This window comes from Ziziphus jujuba, chromosome 6 (genome assembly GCF_031755915.1).
Source record: "Ziziphus jujuba cultivar Dongzao chromosome 6, ASM3175591v1".
Classification (NCBI taxonomy): domain Eukaryota; kingdom Viridiplantae; phylum Streptophyta; class Magnoliopsida; order Rosales; family Rhamnaceae; genus Ziziphus; species Ziziphus jujuba.
In genome coordinates, this window is record NC_083384.1 from 13,468,867 (window position 1) to 13,485,103 (window position 16,237).

The 16,237-nt window shown below is 32.1% G+C and overlaps 2 protein-coding genes across 10 annotated transcripts; one reads left to right on the forward strand and one right to left on the reverse strand.

Annotated features, from left to right (window-relative positions):
- Nucleotides 1–4,109: 4,109 nt before the first annotated feature.
- On the forward strand, nt 4,110–7,204 carry LOC107430517 (probable protein phosphatase 2C 4). Its single transcript, XM_016041361.3, has 4 exons — nt 4,110–5,963; nt 6,058–6,171; nt 6,482–6,746; nt 6,845–7,204. Exons 1-4 carry the CDS (start codon nt 4,353–4,355, stop codon nt 6,958–6,960), a joined length of 2,106 nt encoding a protein of 701 aa, XP_015896847.3. The 5' UTR covers nt 4,110–4,352; the 3' UTR covers nt 6,961–7,204.
- Nucleotides 7,205–9,857: 2,653 nt separating this feature from the next.
- On the reverse strand, nt 9,858–15,843 carry LOC107430593 (pectin acetylesterase 5). 9 transcript variants are annotated; one of them, XR_003057881.3, is made up of 15 exons: nt 15,459–15,839; nt 15,234–15,316; nt 14,980–15,109; nt 14,604–14,683; nt 14,404–14,493; nt 13,812–13,936; nt 13,218–13,278; nt 12,792–12,845; nt 12,595–12,672; nt 12,402–12,507; nt 11,662–11,807; nt 10,898–11,036; nt 10,389–10,522; nt 10,080–10,176; nt 9,858–9,946 (listed from the first exon to the last, which is right to left on the reverse strand). XR_003057881.3 is itself a non-coding variant. In XM_016041450.4 (13 exons), the coding sequence occupies exons 1-12, from the start codon at nt 15,682–15,684 to the stop codon at nt 10,929–10,931; spliced, it is 1,287 nt and encodes a 428-aa protein (XP_015896936.2). In that variant the 5' UTR covers nt 15,685–15,840; the 3' UTR covers nt 9,858–10,522; nt 10,881–10,928. The 9 variants fall into 9 exon arrangements, 3 of the variants coding, with proteins under 3 accessions (XP_015896936.2, XP_015896935.2, XP_015896937.2); XR_003057880.3 differs by having other exon boundaries at nt 9,858–10,176; XR_009639351.1 differs by having other exon boundaries at nt 10,080–10,522.
- Nucleotides 15,844–16,237: the final 394 nt, after the last annotated feature.

Genomic DNA, 16,237 nt, shown 5'->3' on the forward strand with positions numbered 1-16,237 from the left:
AAAAAAATTAAAAAAAAGACTAGTGCTCGTTATCAACTAGTCTTTCTATATTATATATATAATATAAAGGTCGTTCATATTTAAGTTTGTCACAGTTATCCTTTGCCTATGAGGTATTTGATAAAATGAAAAATATTATAGGAAATTGATTTTTAGAAATTAATTTTTTGAAATTTAATTTTTAGAAAATGAATTTTTTCAGAATTTTTTTTACAATATTTGGTTAATTATAAAAGAAAATAGAATTTATAAGTAATTAAATAAATTTATAAAGAATAAAATTATATTTTAACAAAAATATGTAAAATCACTTTTTTAGTAAATTTTAAAATGATATTTTTTTAATAAAATCTATTTTTTCTATCAGTTTTCCACATTATAAAATTTATTTTTTACTAAGGATTATAAATTCTTGTTTTTTAAAAATTATTCAAATAAAAAAAAATTACTTTTCTAGAAAATTTTAAATTCTTATTAATTTTATCATAACTCAAACACTCCATTAGAATAATAATAAAAAAAACAGTCTGAAATCTATATACCACAACTATGTTAAATTAAAGTAGGTAAAAAAAATTTAAAATTTAAATTCTTATACCCCAATATAAAAATAAAAAAAAATAAAAATAAAAAAAAAAGAAAGAAAGACAGACTGGTGAATTTTTTATCAATCACAATTTCCTGCTTGTGACCGATTAATCATGAAGCCACTGGAAAATGCAAGTTTAAAGTTGAAAGGTTGGGTTGGATTTTGGAACAAGAGGACATCAAACATTTGCACTATTCTCGGGTCTTATGGTGCCTTTTGTGTTGTAGGATTGGACCGGACCGTTTTAAGTTTAGACTAATCAAATTGAAATATTTTAAATTTAATTCAATATTATTGGATAAAATTTTCAACAATCCAGTTTAATTCACTTCAGTTTTTCAATTCAAATGGTCAGAGATTCAATGTCCAATAATATTTAATAGCAATAGTGACCGAATGGCATTGAACTCGTTACTAGCTGCCGCCTCATAAGAATAAAAAAAATTAACCAAAGTCGAAATTTTTAATAGCCAGAGTATTTAAATGACCGTGGCAACAGCGTTTCATCCCATAGCAACAAGATTAGTACCCATCGTTTCTTACAAACACTTATACGAAACCTTTTCCATTTTTGTGGAGGCCCAAATTGAAATAAGCCTAGAGGCCCAGTAACCAAGGGACTATAAGAAAAGCAGTTAGTGTATACACTCACATTTTTACGTGTGTGTATACAGAATTTTTGTCCGGTATTTTGAAACAGTCTACAAATTTGGGCGGAGTAATACAAAAAATCCACATATTTTACGCCCATAAAAAGGTTGCTCAATGAGTCCATCAGCTAAGTTTCATTTCCCTCGATCGGGTAGTTATGATGCACCAAAGCAGTGACATATACACAAGCACATTATTATGTTTTTAAGGCCCATAAAATGGGAGAATTTTTCAGAGTTCCACCTGTATTATTGATTACGGATAATTATAAAAGTCCAAATGGCACTAACGCAGTTTAAAGCCTTTTTTTTTTTTTTTTTTTTGAATTTTGATTAATTTTTTTTGGTAATATTGAATTTTCCTTAATTGGGATAACATAGCAATTACTTTTCCTTTGGTGGGATTATTACATATTACAATCTCCAACAATTTTTACCTTGAATCTTTTCATGCCCACTTTTTTTTTTTTTCTTTTTGGAATGATTATAGATGGTATTCTCCACCGATTTTTATCAAGGTTCTTTGTTTTTTCAATCCCAATCCTTGATGAAGACACCATTAAAAAACCTAACTTGAATATTTAAGATACATTTTCATAAATTGCAGTCAAACACTTAAAATCTTCATTATTAATTTGCATTATTCTTTGTTTATGGATGTCTAAAATACGACCCGATCTTGTTTATTTTGTTTCTCCATCCTTTCTGTAAACTTGATGGCATAATTATATAATTATCAAATATATAGGAGAAATACACAAAGTTGTGAAAAACTGTTAAAAACAAAGATCTATGATGGATTGGCTGACGGTGAAAAAGTTGTAGGATGTTTTTGTTTTTCAATTTATTGAAAAATAAGTTGTAGGCTAGAAAAAGAAACGGAAGAAAAACAAACCAACGGCATAAAATTATATGCTGATTTGGATTTTTTTGTTTATGATATGTGATTAATAGTATAGGTGACATTTTTTAAATGGTTATATGTACCAAATCATCTTATACATCATGTGTACTGAAAAATTTCTCTTAAAATGGATGCACATCTATCTGCAGTCAGTAGCTATCAAAGAAAGGTACTACTTTTGCTTTTTTCAGGGCTTTGTATTTTTTTTTTTTTTATATTTTTGATCCTAAATTTTTTTTCCATAAATAAGATAGGCCGTACATATAGAATAAGGAAAAATGGCAAATTGATCCTAAAACAGTGACAAATACGGGAAAGATGAAATGTATGATTCTAAAGGGATATTGATGCTTCTCACAGATTATGCTCTTTTTTTTTCTTTCTTTTGTTTTTTTTCCCCTCACCCCCACCACAAGAGCAAAATTTTATAAGAAACCCAAACTTAAAACATCACTTTTTTAATTTTTGGATGGATAAAATTGTAGCAAGGAAAAGGAAGTTTCCTAGTGCTTCATTTTCTTGGATTAACTCGAGTTATAATGATGAATAATATAGAAAAAGATTTTATAAAGTTTCCTGTTCCAAATCTCCAAAAAAAAAAACAAGTTGTTTATAATAGTAATAGTAATAATAATACAAGCTTTTTTTTTTATATAACATTGGATCTATAAGTCAAAATACTTTTTGGTTACCCTTTTATTCTATTCTTTTGTTCTCTGTCTATTTATTTTTCTTATTTTGGCCCCATGGGTGCCAACAACTGAAAGCTCTAAGCAAAGAAATAAATGACAAAGAAGCAAAGTGATTCCTGTAGGGTTAGGCAAAGAAAAAGTGAGATATACCATTTTAAAGTACAAATTCTGTTTGTATGCCTTTCTTTATTTATTTTTATTTTTATTTTTAATAAAACATATGCATAGAGGTGTGAAATTTCCATTTAAATCCACTGTTGAGGGTTTGAGAGCTTCGAACCTTGTTTTTCTTTTACTTTGTTTTTTTTTTTTTTTTAATAAACGCATCTATGTTATGGCTACTTTTTATGATTATTATTCTCCAGTATGATTATCCTATTGCATAAACTAGTTATGTTTCTATTATTTTTCTCTTATTGGTTTAGAATAGAAAATATAATTTGTGAAGGAAAAATATTCCACCTACTTATTTCAATAATCTTATATCTTTCTCCTCGAATGAAATTCTAATACTCCAAGAGTTTAAGAGTTTGTACTGTTCTCTAATACACATATGGGACCGATAGTATGGAATCCAGATATATATTATAGAAAGGAATACATAGTAGATTTTTAATCCTAATCTTCTTTACTCAGCAAAAAATTTCTAAGAAGGCCCATTTTTTTTTTCCCAAAAAAGAAAAGAAAAGAAAACTATGATGTTATAATTTACATAATATACATACGTATATCACCTGTTATTTTACATTACAACTAAATAACATGTATATTTATTTATATTATAAAACATTACTCTAGCCGCACAAAAATATTACTCGCAGAATCTTCAACGCAAATATATATATATATATATAGATTTGCATAAAAATTGGTTAACAGCTTATTATTATCATAATTTAAAGAAATCCCCACATGAATTTTATTTTTATTTATTTATTTTTTTGTACTGGGTGGAAGAAACTGGGAAAAATATATAAATAAATTGAAAACTATGCCAATTGCCAGCCAAATCAGTTTTGCAGTTTCCTTGAAGACTTTTCGAAAGCCAAATTCGTTCATTGCAAGCCCAAAAAATATTAAAAATAAATAAATAAATAAACTTTCTGACTCTCCAATTCCTCCGTTTGGCTTTTTAATCTTTGACTTTTGGATTCGGAACATTAATATTATTTTTCTTTTCATTTTTATTCAAACCCCACGCGCTTTTTAGTCTCAAGAACTCACCTTCAAACTCATTTGTCAACTCTCTCTCTCTCTCTCTGTGCATAAATACAACATTTGAAGCACTTACACGCATTTTCTTTTTCAAATCAACAAAACCAAACAAAATTCCTTCTCGAAAAGTCAACTCTCTTTTCTTCTTCTTATTCTTCTCCAAAACACAAACACCGCTTTCACATTTTTTTTTTGGTTTTTTAAAGCTAAAAATCGAATTCCGAGCTTTTAAAACCATCTGCACAAAGAAAATAAATTAATTCTCAACTTCCCTATTTTTGTTTTCTGTTTTCTGTTTTTGAATGGGAAATAGCGTCGGAAAGATTGGACTCTGTTTGGCCGGCGCCGGAGAAATATCACGGCGGCATGATATCGCCGTCATTCTAGGTGACACACTTGACGAAGGTTTGGGCCATTCCTTCTGTTACGTCCGACCCGACCGGGCCCTCCTCTCCAACTCCAAGGTTCACTCTGACGAAGAGAACGCCACAACGACAACGTTCCGATCAATCTCAGGAGCTTCAGTGAGCGCGAACACATCGACTCCACTCTCCACGGCTCTCATTGATGTATACCCATATAGCAATGGCTTCGATCGAGCTGCTAAGTTCGAGAGCTCCACTTCCTTCGCTTCGATTCCTCTGCAACCCGTACCTCGGAGTTCGAACAACCTCGGATTCCCCGGTTCGGGTCCGATCGAGAGAGGGTTCTTGTCGGGTCCGATCGAGCGGGGTTTCGTTTCGGGACCGATTGATCGTGGGTTTTATTCAGGTCCGGTTCTAAAAGAGTGCGACGATGAGCTTCAGAGAAGCTTTTCCCATGGTGGGTTTGATGAAATCAGAGCAAAAACCAAGAAGAAGAAAAGAAGCTTGATGAAGATTCTTCAGAGAGCTATTTCCAACACCATAGTTCGTGGGCACAAGTCCATTGTAGCTCCGATCAAAGGGGTTGTTTCTTCGGTTAAACAATCAGATTCAGATAAGAATATCGAGGTGAATGAAGCTGTGAATGGTAGTATCCATTTCAGTAGCCATTTGAGCTCCAACAACGGTGATGATGTTGATGGTAATGATGATGATGATGATTATTCAATGGAAAGTCAGAATCTTCAATGGGCACAAGGAAAAGCCGGTGAGGATCGAGTTCATTTAGTGATTTCCGAGGAACATGGTTGGGTTTTTGTTGGGATTTTTGATGGGTTTAACGGCCCGGATGCTCCTGATTATCTGCTTTCCAATCTATACTCTGCTGTGCATAAGGAACTCAAAGGGTTATTATGGAATGACAAATTCGAATCCTCGAATTCGAATCCGAAAGAATCAACAGAGGGAATCAAAAGTAATGAAATGGTTGATGGGGATGTGGAATTGGATTTGGATTTAGATTCTAGTTCTAAGAGAAAGATAAGTAGGAGTAGAAAAGGGGTTTCGAAAGAATGGGAGAAGAGTCGGAGGAGATGGAAATGTGAATGGAACAGGGAAAGAGTAGAAATTGAAAGCAAACCAAAAGACAAGTTGAACCGATCGGTATCAAATGGAGTTGGAGCTGTTAACCACTCTGATGTTTTGGAAGCCCTTTCTGTGGCTTTGAGGAAGACAGAAGATTCGTATTTGGGTATTGCAGACATGATGGTAATGGAGAATCCTGAGTTGGCTCTGATGGGTTCTTGTGTTCTGGTTATGTTGATGAAGGGAGATGATGTTTACTTGATGAATGTTGGGGATAGCCGAGCTGTTTTGGCTCAGAAACCTGAGCCGGACATTGGCACACGAAGAGAGCAGCGAAGGGATTTGGATCGGATCAATGAGGAAACGATTGATGATGTTGAGTTATGTAATGCTGATGAATGTTACGGTTTTACCAATTTAACTTCCCTTCAGCTAACTGTGGATCATAGCACATATGTTAAAGAGGTAGCTTTTTTTCTCGCCGCATTGAATTTTCCATGTCTGAGTTTGTTTTTGTTTTTTTGGGTGAACTAAAGTCCCTTTAAATTTAATTTTTCAGGAAGTTGAGAGAATCGAGAATGAACATCCGGATGATGCTTCTGCAATAATGAATGACAGAGTAAAAGGCTACTTGAAGGTCACTCGAGCTTTCGGAGCCGGCTTTCTCAAGCAGGTATTTTTTTATACGCAAAACTCATAGTTAAATGCAAATTACCTTAACAAATGTGAAAAGACAAAAAGATTACTGAAATGGTATCCATTGGAATCGTCAAGTAATGAATGAAAAACCATTGGGAATTCTATTGTTTTTTTTCCCAAGATTTAGTAACGTTTGGTTGTTTGATTCTTTTGAATGGAATTAAGCTAGCTTGTTAGTTCAATTTGCCTATGTTTTGATAGAAATCTGCTATGTATCATAAATTGTGAGTTTTCGCTTTGCATTTTTCTTTTTGATAAGCATTGATTTTCGCTTTCTTTTGCAGCCAAAATGGAACGATGCTTTGCTTGAGATGTTCAGAATCGACTATGTCGGAACTTCCCCCTACATCACTTGTTTACCTACACTTCACCATCACAAACTCAGCCAAAGGGACAGATTCTTGATATTGTCTTCTGATGGTCTCTACCAATACTTCACCAACGAAGAGGCCGTTTCCGAAGTTGAGTTGTTCATCTCTTCATTTCCTGAGGGAGATCCTGCGCAACATCTCATTGAGGAAGTGTTGTTCCGAGCAGCAAGGAAAGCCGGTAGGTCTTATCTTTATTTTGATTTTTCATTGAATTGCATAACTAACTAATTAACATTAACAATTTTAATTTACTTCATCGAAATTGTGACATGCCAGGTATGGATTTTCACGAATTGCTCGACATCCCACAAGGGGAACGCCGTCGTTACCACGACGATGTTTCCATCATTGTTATTTCTTTGGAGGGAAGAATATGGCGTTCATCTGTGTAAATACAAATATTAGCAAAATACAAAGTATATACAGAAAAGGTTGAGGCAATTTTGCCATTTCCTTCGTTTGTATATCTTTTTTTTGGTTATCAACTTTGTAGCATACAAATTAGGCACAGAAAAACAACCTTTTCTTGTATATCAAGATGTGAAAGATTGTAAAGCTGCTAAAATTTTACCCTGTTTTCTCCTTAAATATGATAGATGAATATAATATACACCCTTTTAAGGTTTTTCTATCAAACTCCTTTTCTTAATAATAAGGATAAATTTTTTAGTTAGTTCAGAGCAAGAAAGCAAACATTAGAGTTGTTGAGCAATTACACCGACAAATGACTGCATTGTCATTGTTGTTTGGGACTCCAGAAAAAAGACAGGAACGAGGAAACTGCTTTTTCTTTTTTATTATTATTATTTTTTTCCATGTGAATTTGACTGCCTTTGTGAATCTCCTAAACCATATATACATAAACCCATGTGACAAAAGAACCCCAAATTCACTTTTTTTGTTTTTTGGGTTTTTTTCTTGTAGTAAACCAACATCGAATCAGACAGGAAATGAAGACTTAGATTCAATTTACTTGGAAAATGGAGTTGTTAATGTATTTCCAAAGGTTTTTGTTCAATTCAAACGTAAGGGGGCTTTAAACCATGAAAGTCTTTTCCCTACCAAATCTAAAAAATTCAGAAGCAGCTAGCTAGCTTTGTCGCCATACATTTTCAATCTATCCTAATGGACCCAACTGCAGTATATTGGGTTAGTTTTAGATTCCTCTCTTAGTGGGGTCTTGGTTAAATATGCATTACTGGCTGAAAATTATGTCGTTTTGTGGTTAGGTACTATATTAAAAGCTGAAATTTCTTAATAGAAAAAAGAAGTTTTTAAAGTTCCATTCTCTTAGCAAAAAATAAAAATAAAAAATAAAAAAAATATGAAATGCATGTTTATTTGTTGAGGCAGTGCAGTTGGAAATGATAGTGATAGTCAAGCAAATACCCACATTTGTTTTATTTCTTTGAACAATTTTTCTGTTTCTATGAAAGATTGTCTTCCCATTTGACAGCCAAAAGATGTGACTTTTCTGAACCTTCTAAACCCAATTAAAAAGGTCAGCTATTGCGCGTTTGGCAAAATCTATATATATTTTTTAAATTGATTTTATTTAAATATTTAAAAGACCATGATATTGACAAGCACTGCGTTTATAATTTGACCAAGACTATATAGAAGCAGTTACGGTCTTAGAAGATGATGATGAAAAGTGGTAGGCTTTATAATATTGGAATGTGCTCCCTATGAGATCAGATGCATTTAATTGGTGCTATAGATAAAACTTAAAATAGCAATGCCTTTTTTTTTTTTTTCCCTTTTTATTTTATTTTATTTAAATGAAAAAAATGATATTTGTAAGGGACAATAAATAAAAATTTAAATGCTAAATAACAATTTAAATGGTTATATTTAAAAATTTTAATTTTTTTTTAAATTTTAATATAAAAAATAATAAAATTAAATATTTCAATTAAAATTTACTATATAAATTAATAATTATCATTAATAATGATAAATAATAAATTTTTTTATATAATACTGGTAAAGTTATCAAAATTTTCACAAAATTTAATTATTATCAATCATATCATTAATAAATAAATTGATAAATATTTTGATAATTTCAATATTATTATTTTTTAATATAAATAATGGGTTGACAATTGACAAAGTAAAAAGCAGAAAAAGAAATAAAGGTAAACGTTATTGACTATCATTAATGTTTTGACACAATTACGGAGATTTTATAGCTGGTTTGAAAATTTGTAATGGATTATCTTAGCTTAAACCAAATGGGCTAGTTGATAAAATTCCAATTCTACAAAAGAGAACCAAGACAACTTTTAAACAGGGGGTGACTTCCCATAAATACTTGACGAAAAGTCTATGATATTATTCCAAAAAACAAATAATTATACGAAAAGTTATTCACTGCCATAACTTAATGCTTGAAGTAATTATAGTTCAGTCACTACTAGTTTGAAAAGTTATCATTTTGCTCCCTGGTTTCTCTAAAATGAATAATTTAATCATTTGAAACCAATCCTAGCTGGTCATTACGGATGCAACTTTATAACTACAAGGACATAGTTTAAAAATTTTAAAACTAGTACAATGATTACTGTAACAATAATATTAAAAACAAGTTCTTTAACCAATTTTATTTCTTTCATAATATTTAATTGGTTTATATTGAATTTTCTTTTTTCTTTTTTTCATTTTCATGTCTAATTTATATTATTTTTTCAATCAAAAATATGTTGATATATCATTTGTTACAGTAGTTGATAAATAAATTGACAAACAAATTATTATTCAAAGAGGTTGATAAAATTATCTCAAAAATAAATCTCAACCACACATTTAAAAAAAATTCAACATATTTCAAAGATGTATATAATTATTGTAAAATCAAATCAAGAAAGAACCATATCTCTAAAGCGTGATGAAACTATACCAAACTTCCCAGTATGTGGATTAAATTAATTTAAAATAAAACTAAGCACACCATTTGAAATCGTCATATTTCTAAGATTGTCAAATCAAATCAGGAGAGAACCATATCTCTATTCTAAAGTCTCATGGACCATTAATTAAAACGAAAATAAGTCTCATGAAACCATTAATTAATACCAAAAAAAGGTTGGGTTTGAACTTGAATTTTTTGGACCGTCACGTGTTGCCTTGGCAAATAAAATCATATATATATATATATAGGTATGGAAAATGAAATTTGGAAACTCAAAAATCATATCTTTGCCATGATTTTAGGAGGGTTTTCAAAATTAAAACCTTCAGCCGGGGTTGACTTTCAAATCCAAAAGACATGATTTGCATATGCATATAAAAAATATACATATAATTCTCATTTTTATTTCTAAATAAATTTTCAATGAATGCTGTCTCGAGGATGTGGGATTTAAGCTGGGAAACCTACACCAAGTGATGTGCCTATGAGATTACATAAAATGTACCTAAACTAATGTCTAAAGCAGCAATACTTTTTGAAACAAGCTAAACAAAATAGATGTTCTAGAATTTTGCATGAACAAGTTTGGATCATTACCACCAAGCTCAATGTCAATTTCGCCTGTCTAATCTCATGGGATAATTGGGATTTGGAAAAGCTTCTAAAAGCATAAATTAAAATTCCAAAACAGCACCTGTGCAATGACATCCTTGAAGCTTCTTAGAAAGAATCTAGATTTACATTCTTTCTTTCTTTTTAAAAATAAAAAATAAAAAATAATAGTTGAAGAGAAATAAATGTTTTTGATCAAATAACACTTTGATGCAACCCCAGTTCGAACCAGCAAACTTGAACAAAATATTTGACCAAATAAGAGGCTCAATTGAGTAATGAGAGGGTACTTACTTGAAAATTGACATACCATATTCCAGTAGAGAATGCTACTCATCGTATTCATCTGGGAAGACTAGAGAGGAAAAGGATCCCTTGGTGAATAAAAACAACTGCTACTAAAAATATTCACTGCCCTCGCTAGCAACCTGCAGAATTCATGAAATGAAGCTCCTTGAAGCTTAGAAGAAAATCACTGTCACGGCTTTAGGATCTTATCAATGCAGAAAATAAATAATGTATAATTATGCAGCTGGCGAAATTAAATAAGTTGAAATTCTTTAAAATTCAGTTGGAAAAAGCTTCAATTCTTCAAAGAATGTACACAAGATTTCCACAGTTTTCTGAAAGATAATAATACACAAAGAGCACAGAAATTTATACTGCATGTTTCAAAATCATAGCTCTCTCAATCGAAGAAAAAGCCATCTTCTGGTTAAGATTTACACCTTAATTTTGACATGTAGGGAATATGATACGCTTTGAACCAGAAGAGAATTTTTATACATTCAAAAAATGGAGACCTGCAGTTGGGTGGTCCAGGTTCCGTCATACTCATGTGAAATCCATATGAACGCAGGTGGGGTTGCAAGGATATGGGCAATCAATTTGCTTTACTACTTTCCGATCAAAGTACCAATCTCCTACAGATTCTGCAATTGTCTGTTCCCATAGGCAGTAAAAGTCATATGGATAGAATAAAAGGCAGAAGTAAATGCCAAAAATGTCAAAAGTTATGGTGCTTAAGTTTAAATGATGATAAGCACCAATGACAAAACTTTAGCATAATGGGCAAAAAACAAACATGAGAAACAAAGCATTTGGTAAAACCATCATAAAAAACCTCAAAGCCCATTTGATCTTTCACACTTTTATTCGTATCAAAATATTTTTTCAATGACAGGAAATAAAGTAATGCTGTCTGGAGCAGGAAATCGTTTGAGAAACCAGATTGAAGAGCTTCCACTCTGGTTACAGAGTTCCTGAAATATACTGGCAGGCAAAAAAAGCCATCTTTTCTGGCAATTATAATTTAAATATTCACATGTTATATATATATATATATATATATGCAAGCACTGCCACGAATTAAACTTCAGACATTAACCAAATGCCCAGCAGTTATCAAACCTAAAGTCAGACGAGAGGGACAGGAACAGAAGGACAATACAGCAGAGAGCATAGAAACAGTTTGCAGAGACAAAATGCTTCCCACGGAAAACTGTGTTTCTTATTAACTTGAAATCTTCATATGGTATCTAATGCAATCCAGATGAACTTTTCTCACCTTATTGTTTATTCTAGGAGAATTTGGTGAATGCCATGTTTCAGCCATCCATGTCTGACAATGAATAAAGCAAGAATTTATAAATATTCCACCCATCTTATTCTTCTGGAATTCACTCAATGCCCTCAGTAGAGAATCACGGAATCCTGTATAAGATAAGTCAATGAGTTAATTGCCTTTTCATAGATAGATGTTTGTATCCACGTTGTCAAATGATAAAGAGGCAAGGAAATTAAATCTGTTCTACTCAGATTGTTTCCTGTATCAGTTAATGTTGCTTATCCAGGTTTTTACCAGAAACAAACTCCTTGAGTAAATAACACATAAGACAAACCAACAGTTACAGTTACTCTGCGGAAACTATATATGGGCTTCCTTATGGGTTTGGGAAAGATCCAGTCAATAGTCCTACTGCAGTATTAATCTTATGGGCTGTTACTATTTAGATTTTATAGTCAACAATCTATCCTTTGATTACTACAATTAGATGTTCCCTAAAAAAATAGCACAAACAATTGATTATATCTTTCAGGGCGTGAAGTGCGTAACCTAGATTTATATTCAATAGAACATATTTTTGGGTAGTTCTGGATTGCAATTAATCACTTGTTCTTATGATCTATGCAACCTTCAAGATTGAACAGCCATATGTTTGGATTTTAAACTACTTTGCCAGTACAAGTGACTTCTATACCACCAATAATTGTATGCGTGTTATTCACTAGACAATCACGTAATACCTTGTACTATTTTGATCTGGCTAGGATTGCAATTATGAATGTTGAGTCTGCAGCTTCTCCAGTAGCCATGAGGATCTAATGCATTGGGTACCAGGACATGTTGTATCTGATTATCATCCAATTATTATAAGAAAAAAGCCATAGTACAAGTACATATCTAGGAAATAATGCTAGGATATTGAAGAAATGTTACCTGCCAAAAATCATAAGCTGGATTGACAAGGAACACCGGGGTGCGTATGTTTTTAATCAGTTGTTGAGGAAAGAGACACTGCCATTTCAATCCACAACAAATAATTAGGGGCTTAATGATAAAATTTATGATTGTCTAGCAATAAATAACTATATCAAAAATTTGACCAGTGATAGTGAAAAGAAAGAGAAACCCACCTCTGATGGTTCCATTCCCGCAACACAATCCTTGGGCAAACTTTTGGCTACACCCTGAAGCATACTGACATCAGCAATAGATATGAACAGTTCTTCAAAATAAACCCTTTTCCCTCTTCTCCCCAGCACCCTCTCTTCCCTCAGGGGAGAGAGAAGAGGATATGTGTAGAAAGTGGTAGGATGTGCCTTTTGCCTAGACCAGATTCAATCAAGGCACATTTTATACAGCCTTACCACACATTTTATTACTTGGACCATTTAGATTAGAAAAGCTCTAGCAGTATGTACGTAATATACACATTATATAGTGGGATAATAAACCAGATCTCAACATCAGAAGAGGATATTTTGATATAAAGGATCTCAGATAAGTACCACCAAGACATAGACTAAATAAAGTGACAGCCTGACAGATCAGATCAATACCTGAAGTAGGACCACATCATGATAAAAAGATCTCATCGTGTGATTTCCAAAAACATCAATCCTGCAATGGAGGACAAAATACCATAACTGAAATTATCTTTTCCATATTTAGAGCAGAGGATGACTACTAACAGAAACAAGTAGTTGTGGCTAAACTCTAAGCATATGACAATTGAAATTCCTATTTCTGTAGCTTGAATGGTAAACATAATTTTTATATTTAAATTTTGAAGTTGCTTGAAAATACAATGATAAAAGGTATTTTTATCATATCTGGCCTCTTTCATGACAATTGAAATTTATATTTCATAGCTTGAATGGTAAATATAATTTTTATATATAGATTTTGAAGTTGCTTGAAATACAATGATAAAAGGTATTTTAATCATATCTGGCCTCCCTCATGAATGTTATAACATGAAACTAAATTCAGGCAACTATCTCAGAATCCCACTGATTGTATAACTAGAAGCGAATTTACAAGAAAGTGAAATCCTAAAAGACAACCAGTTGGTCGAATATAACTTTTTAAACAACACAAACCACTAAGCTAAAAGTATTGGTGCAGAAGGCACTGACAACAGTAAAACATACTCATCAAGGAAAAAACCTGCATCAGCAAGACACTTGACAGTTGCATTTTTTGGTAGAAGTTTTCGGAAGTCATCGCAGTGTATAAGAGTTGCCAAACCACCAGCGGAGCATCCCGAAAGAAGAGCCTAAGAAAATATATCATGTATATCAGAAAAGCAGAAAATTCTCATATCATATATCAACTTCAGACATAGGTAAAACCACTGGATGTAATTCTGCTTTAGAAACTTGTTCATTGAGGAAAGCAGATTTATTGACTTATATCAGTCACATATAGATTGGGTGCAGAAGGCAAATTCAATTATAAAAAACCACTGAATCATTTTATTCATACAGAAAAGTTTTCACAAACTAACTACCAAGGATACAAAAAAGCCATTATATGACATTATACAATAGTACATAATAAACAATATGTAATCATCTTTTAGAGTCATGAATAAAGGGTTAATCGTCAGTCCATCTATAATTGTTGAATGACATACATACTCAAAATTGCATTGATATCTTATCGTTAAATTTACAGACCATATTAACATTTAGATCTCATTACGAAACAATTTGAGATTAACTAAAGCAACAAGAAAGCTACCTGTTTCGCTTTAGACATGCCAATTGATAAGAGTTCATCCATAAGCGATTCCCAGATGATCTGGCCTCTAAAGAAAAGCTTATCTCCATTCTACAGGATGCAAGACAAAATAACAACAATAATGTAGGCGTAAATGTAAAATAGTATTTGTCCGGTTAACTACAAAGGTTTTTCTTTTAAATTTATATACCCAAACTTACCTTCAACTCACTTTCTGGACGGCCAGCTAAAGATGCACCATCACAGTATCGGATCTTGACTTTATTCCAGTTAAAGAAATCTATTAAAAGTTCAAAAGAAAGAATACTTCAAATCAACATTTTCACTACACATTAACCTAAAAAAATAGTTGGTAAAAAGCCTAAAACTGATGAAATATCCAATATTATTTATATTACAGTAATTTTTTGGTGAATACTTATATTACAGTATTAAACATGAATATGAGGTGGTGATTATAAAAGATTAACAAAGATAATCCTCGAATTATAAATCTAACAAAGTCAGTTGGAAAAAACCAAATGGAAAATTAAGCATTATCAAGAGCACTAATTGCTTGGAAAAACTTAAATTTACCAGGATTTTCTGATGAGTCACGGCTTAAAATCCCAGAAAATCGAACTTGACGTTCCATGTATTTAGAAGAGCCTAATGGCGTATTCTTACGAAGGGAACACGATGCTATTGTATTGCACCAACCTCCACCCTACTCCTCAATCCAAACCCAGAAAAAAAAATTTCAAAAAAAGAAAATCTAAAATGTAAAATTTGCTATTGAAAACTATAATTTAAGGCATTAAATATTTGGACTGGGTTTAAAAAAATAAAACCTCAATGTGAAGAAGCCAATTGTGAGCACCAGAACCAAAACCCTTTTGGAAATGATATCCAGGAACACTCCCATCTAAACAAACTGGCCAAAAAAAAATAAATAAATAACACACACCCAAAAGTCCTATTGAAAGTTAAAGCTGCAAAAAACAAAAATACAACTTGAACTGTTTCTTGCTACAGGGGAAATTTAAGGAAAAGAAAAAGAGATGAGAATCCAGTACGGGCGCCTCTATGGTTGGCGTTGCGCAACAGGGTCAAGTCGACGAAATCAGAAGCGGAGGTGAGATCGACTGGGTGAGTGATTTTGAAGTCATCGTCGCGCCAAGAGATGGAAATGAGGGAGAGAGCGAAGAGGGTGAGAGTGAATCCGACGGCTGCGATTGCCCAGTCCTTCTTTGCCCACCTTCTCCACCAAAGAAGAGCACGAAGCCTGCTTTGGTTCGCCATTGAAACACCAGTGAGTAGAATAAAGTATATCAGCAGCTATTTTCTCTTGTAGCTCATAATCTCCGATCTAGCAGGTCCTTTCACTTTGTATTATAAAAATGAAAAAAACTGTCACTAATAACGGTCAACTGGACATTTACCCATAAATTAATCAACTTTGGAAGCCAAAGAAAGAATATAATAATCATAATCATAATCATCAATTCCAAGTTGAGTTTATCCGTTCAAAAATTAAAAAAATAAAATAAAATACTCTTCCAAGTTGATTTACAGATAATCAAGTAAAATGTTACTAAGCGAAAAAGGGAAATTTGTTATGAGTTACCACTTACCAGTGTCGTTAAAATGAGGTATTGTTTTTTTTTTTTTTTTTTTTAATGTATACTTTTTGGATTTTATTTGTGCTAGTAGTTATAAATCTTCACAATTTCATAAAAATACAATCAATTAACTTTTATCGCGTTCTTATATGCTCAATTTTTATAAAAATACAAAAATATTTTGAAAAGTTTGAGTATTTTTGTGTCAACTTTTTTATATCTAAAAAATATTT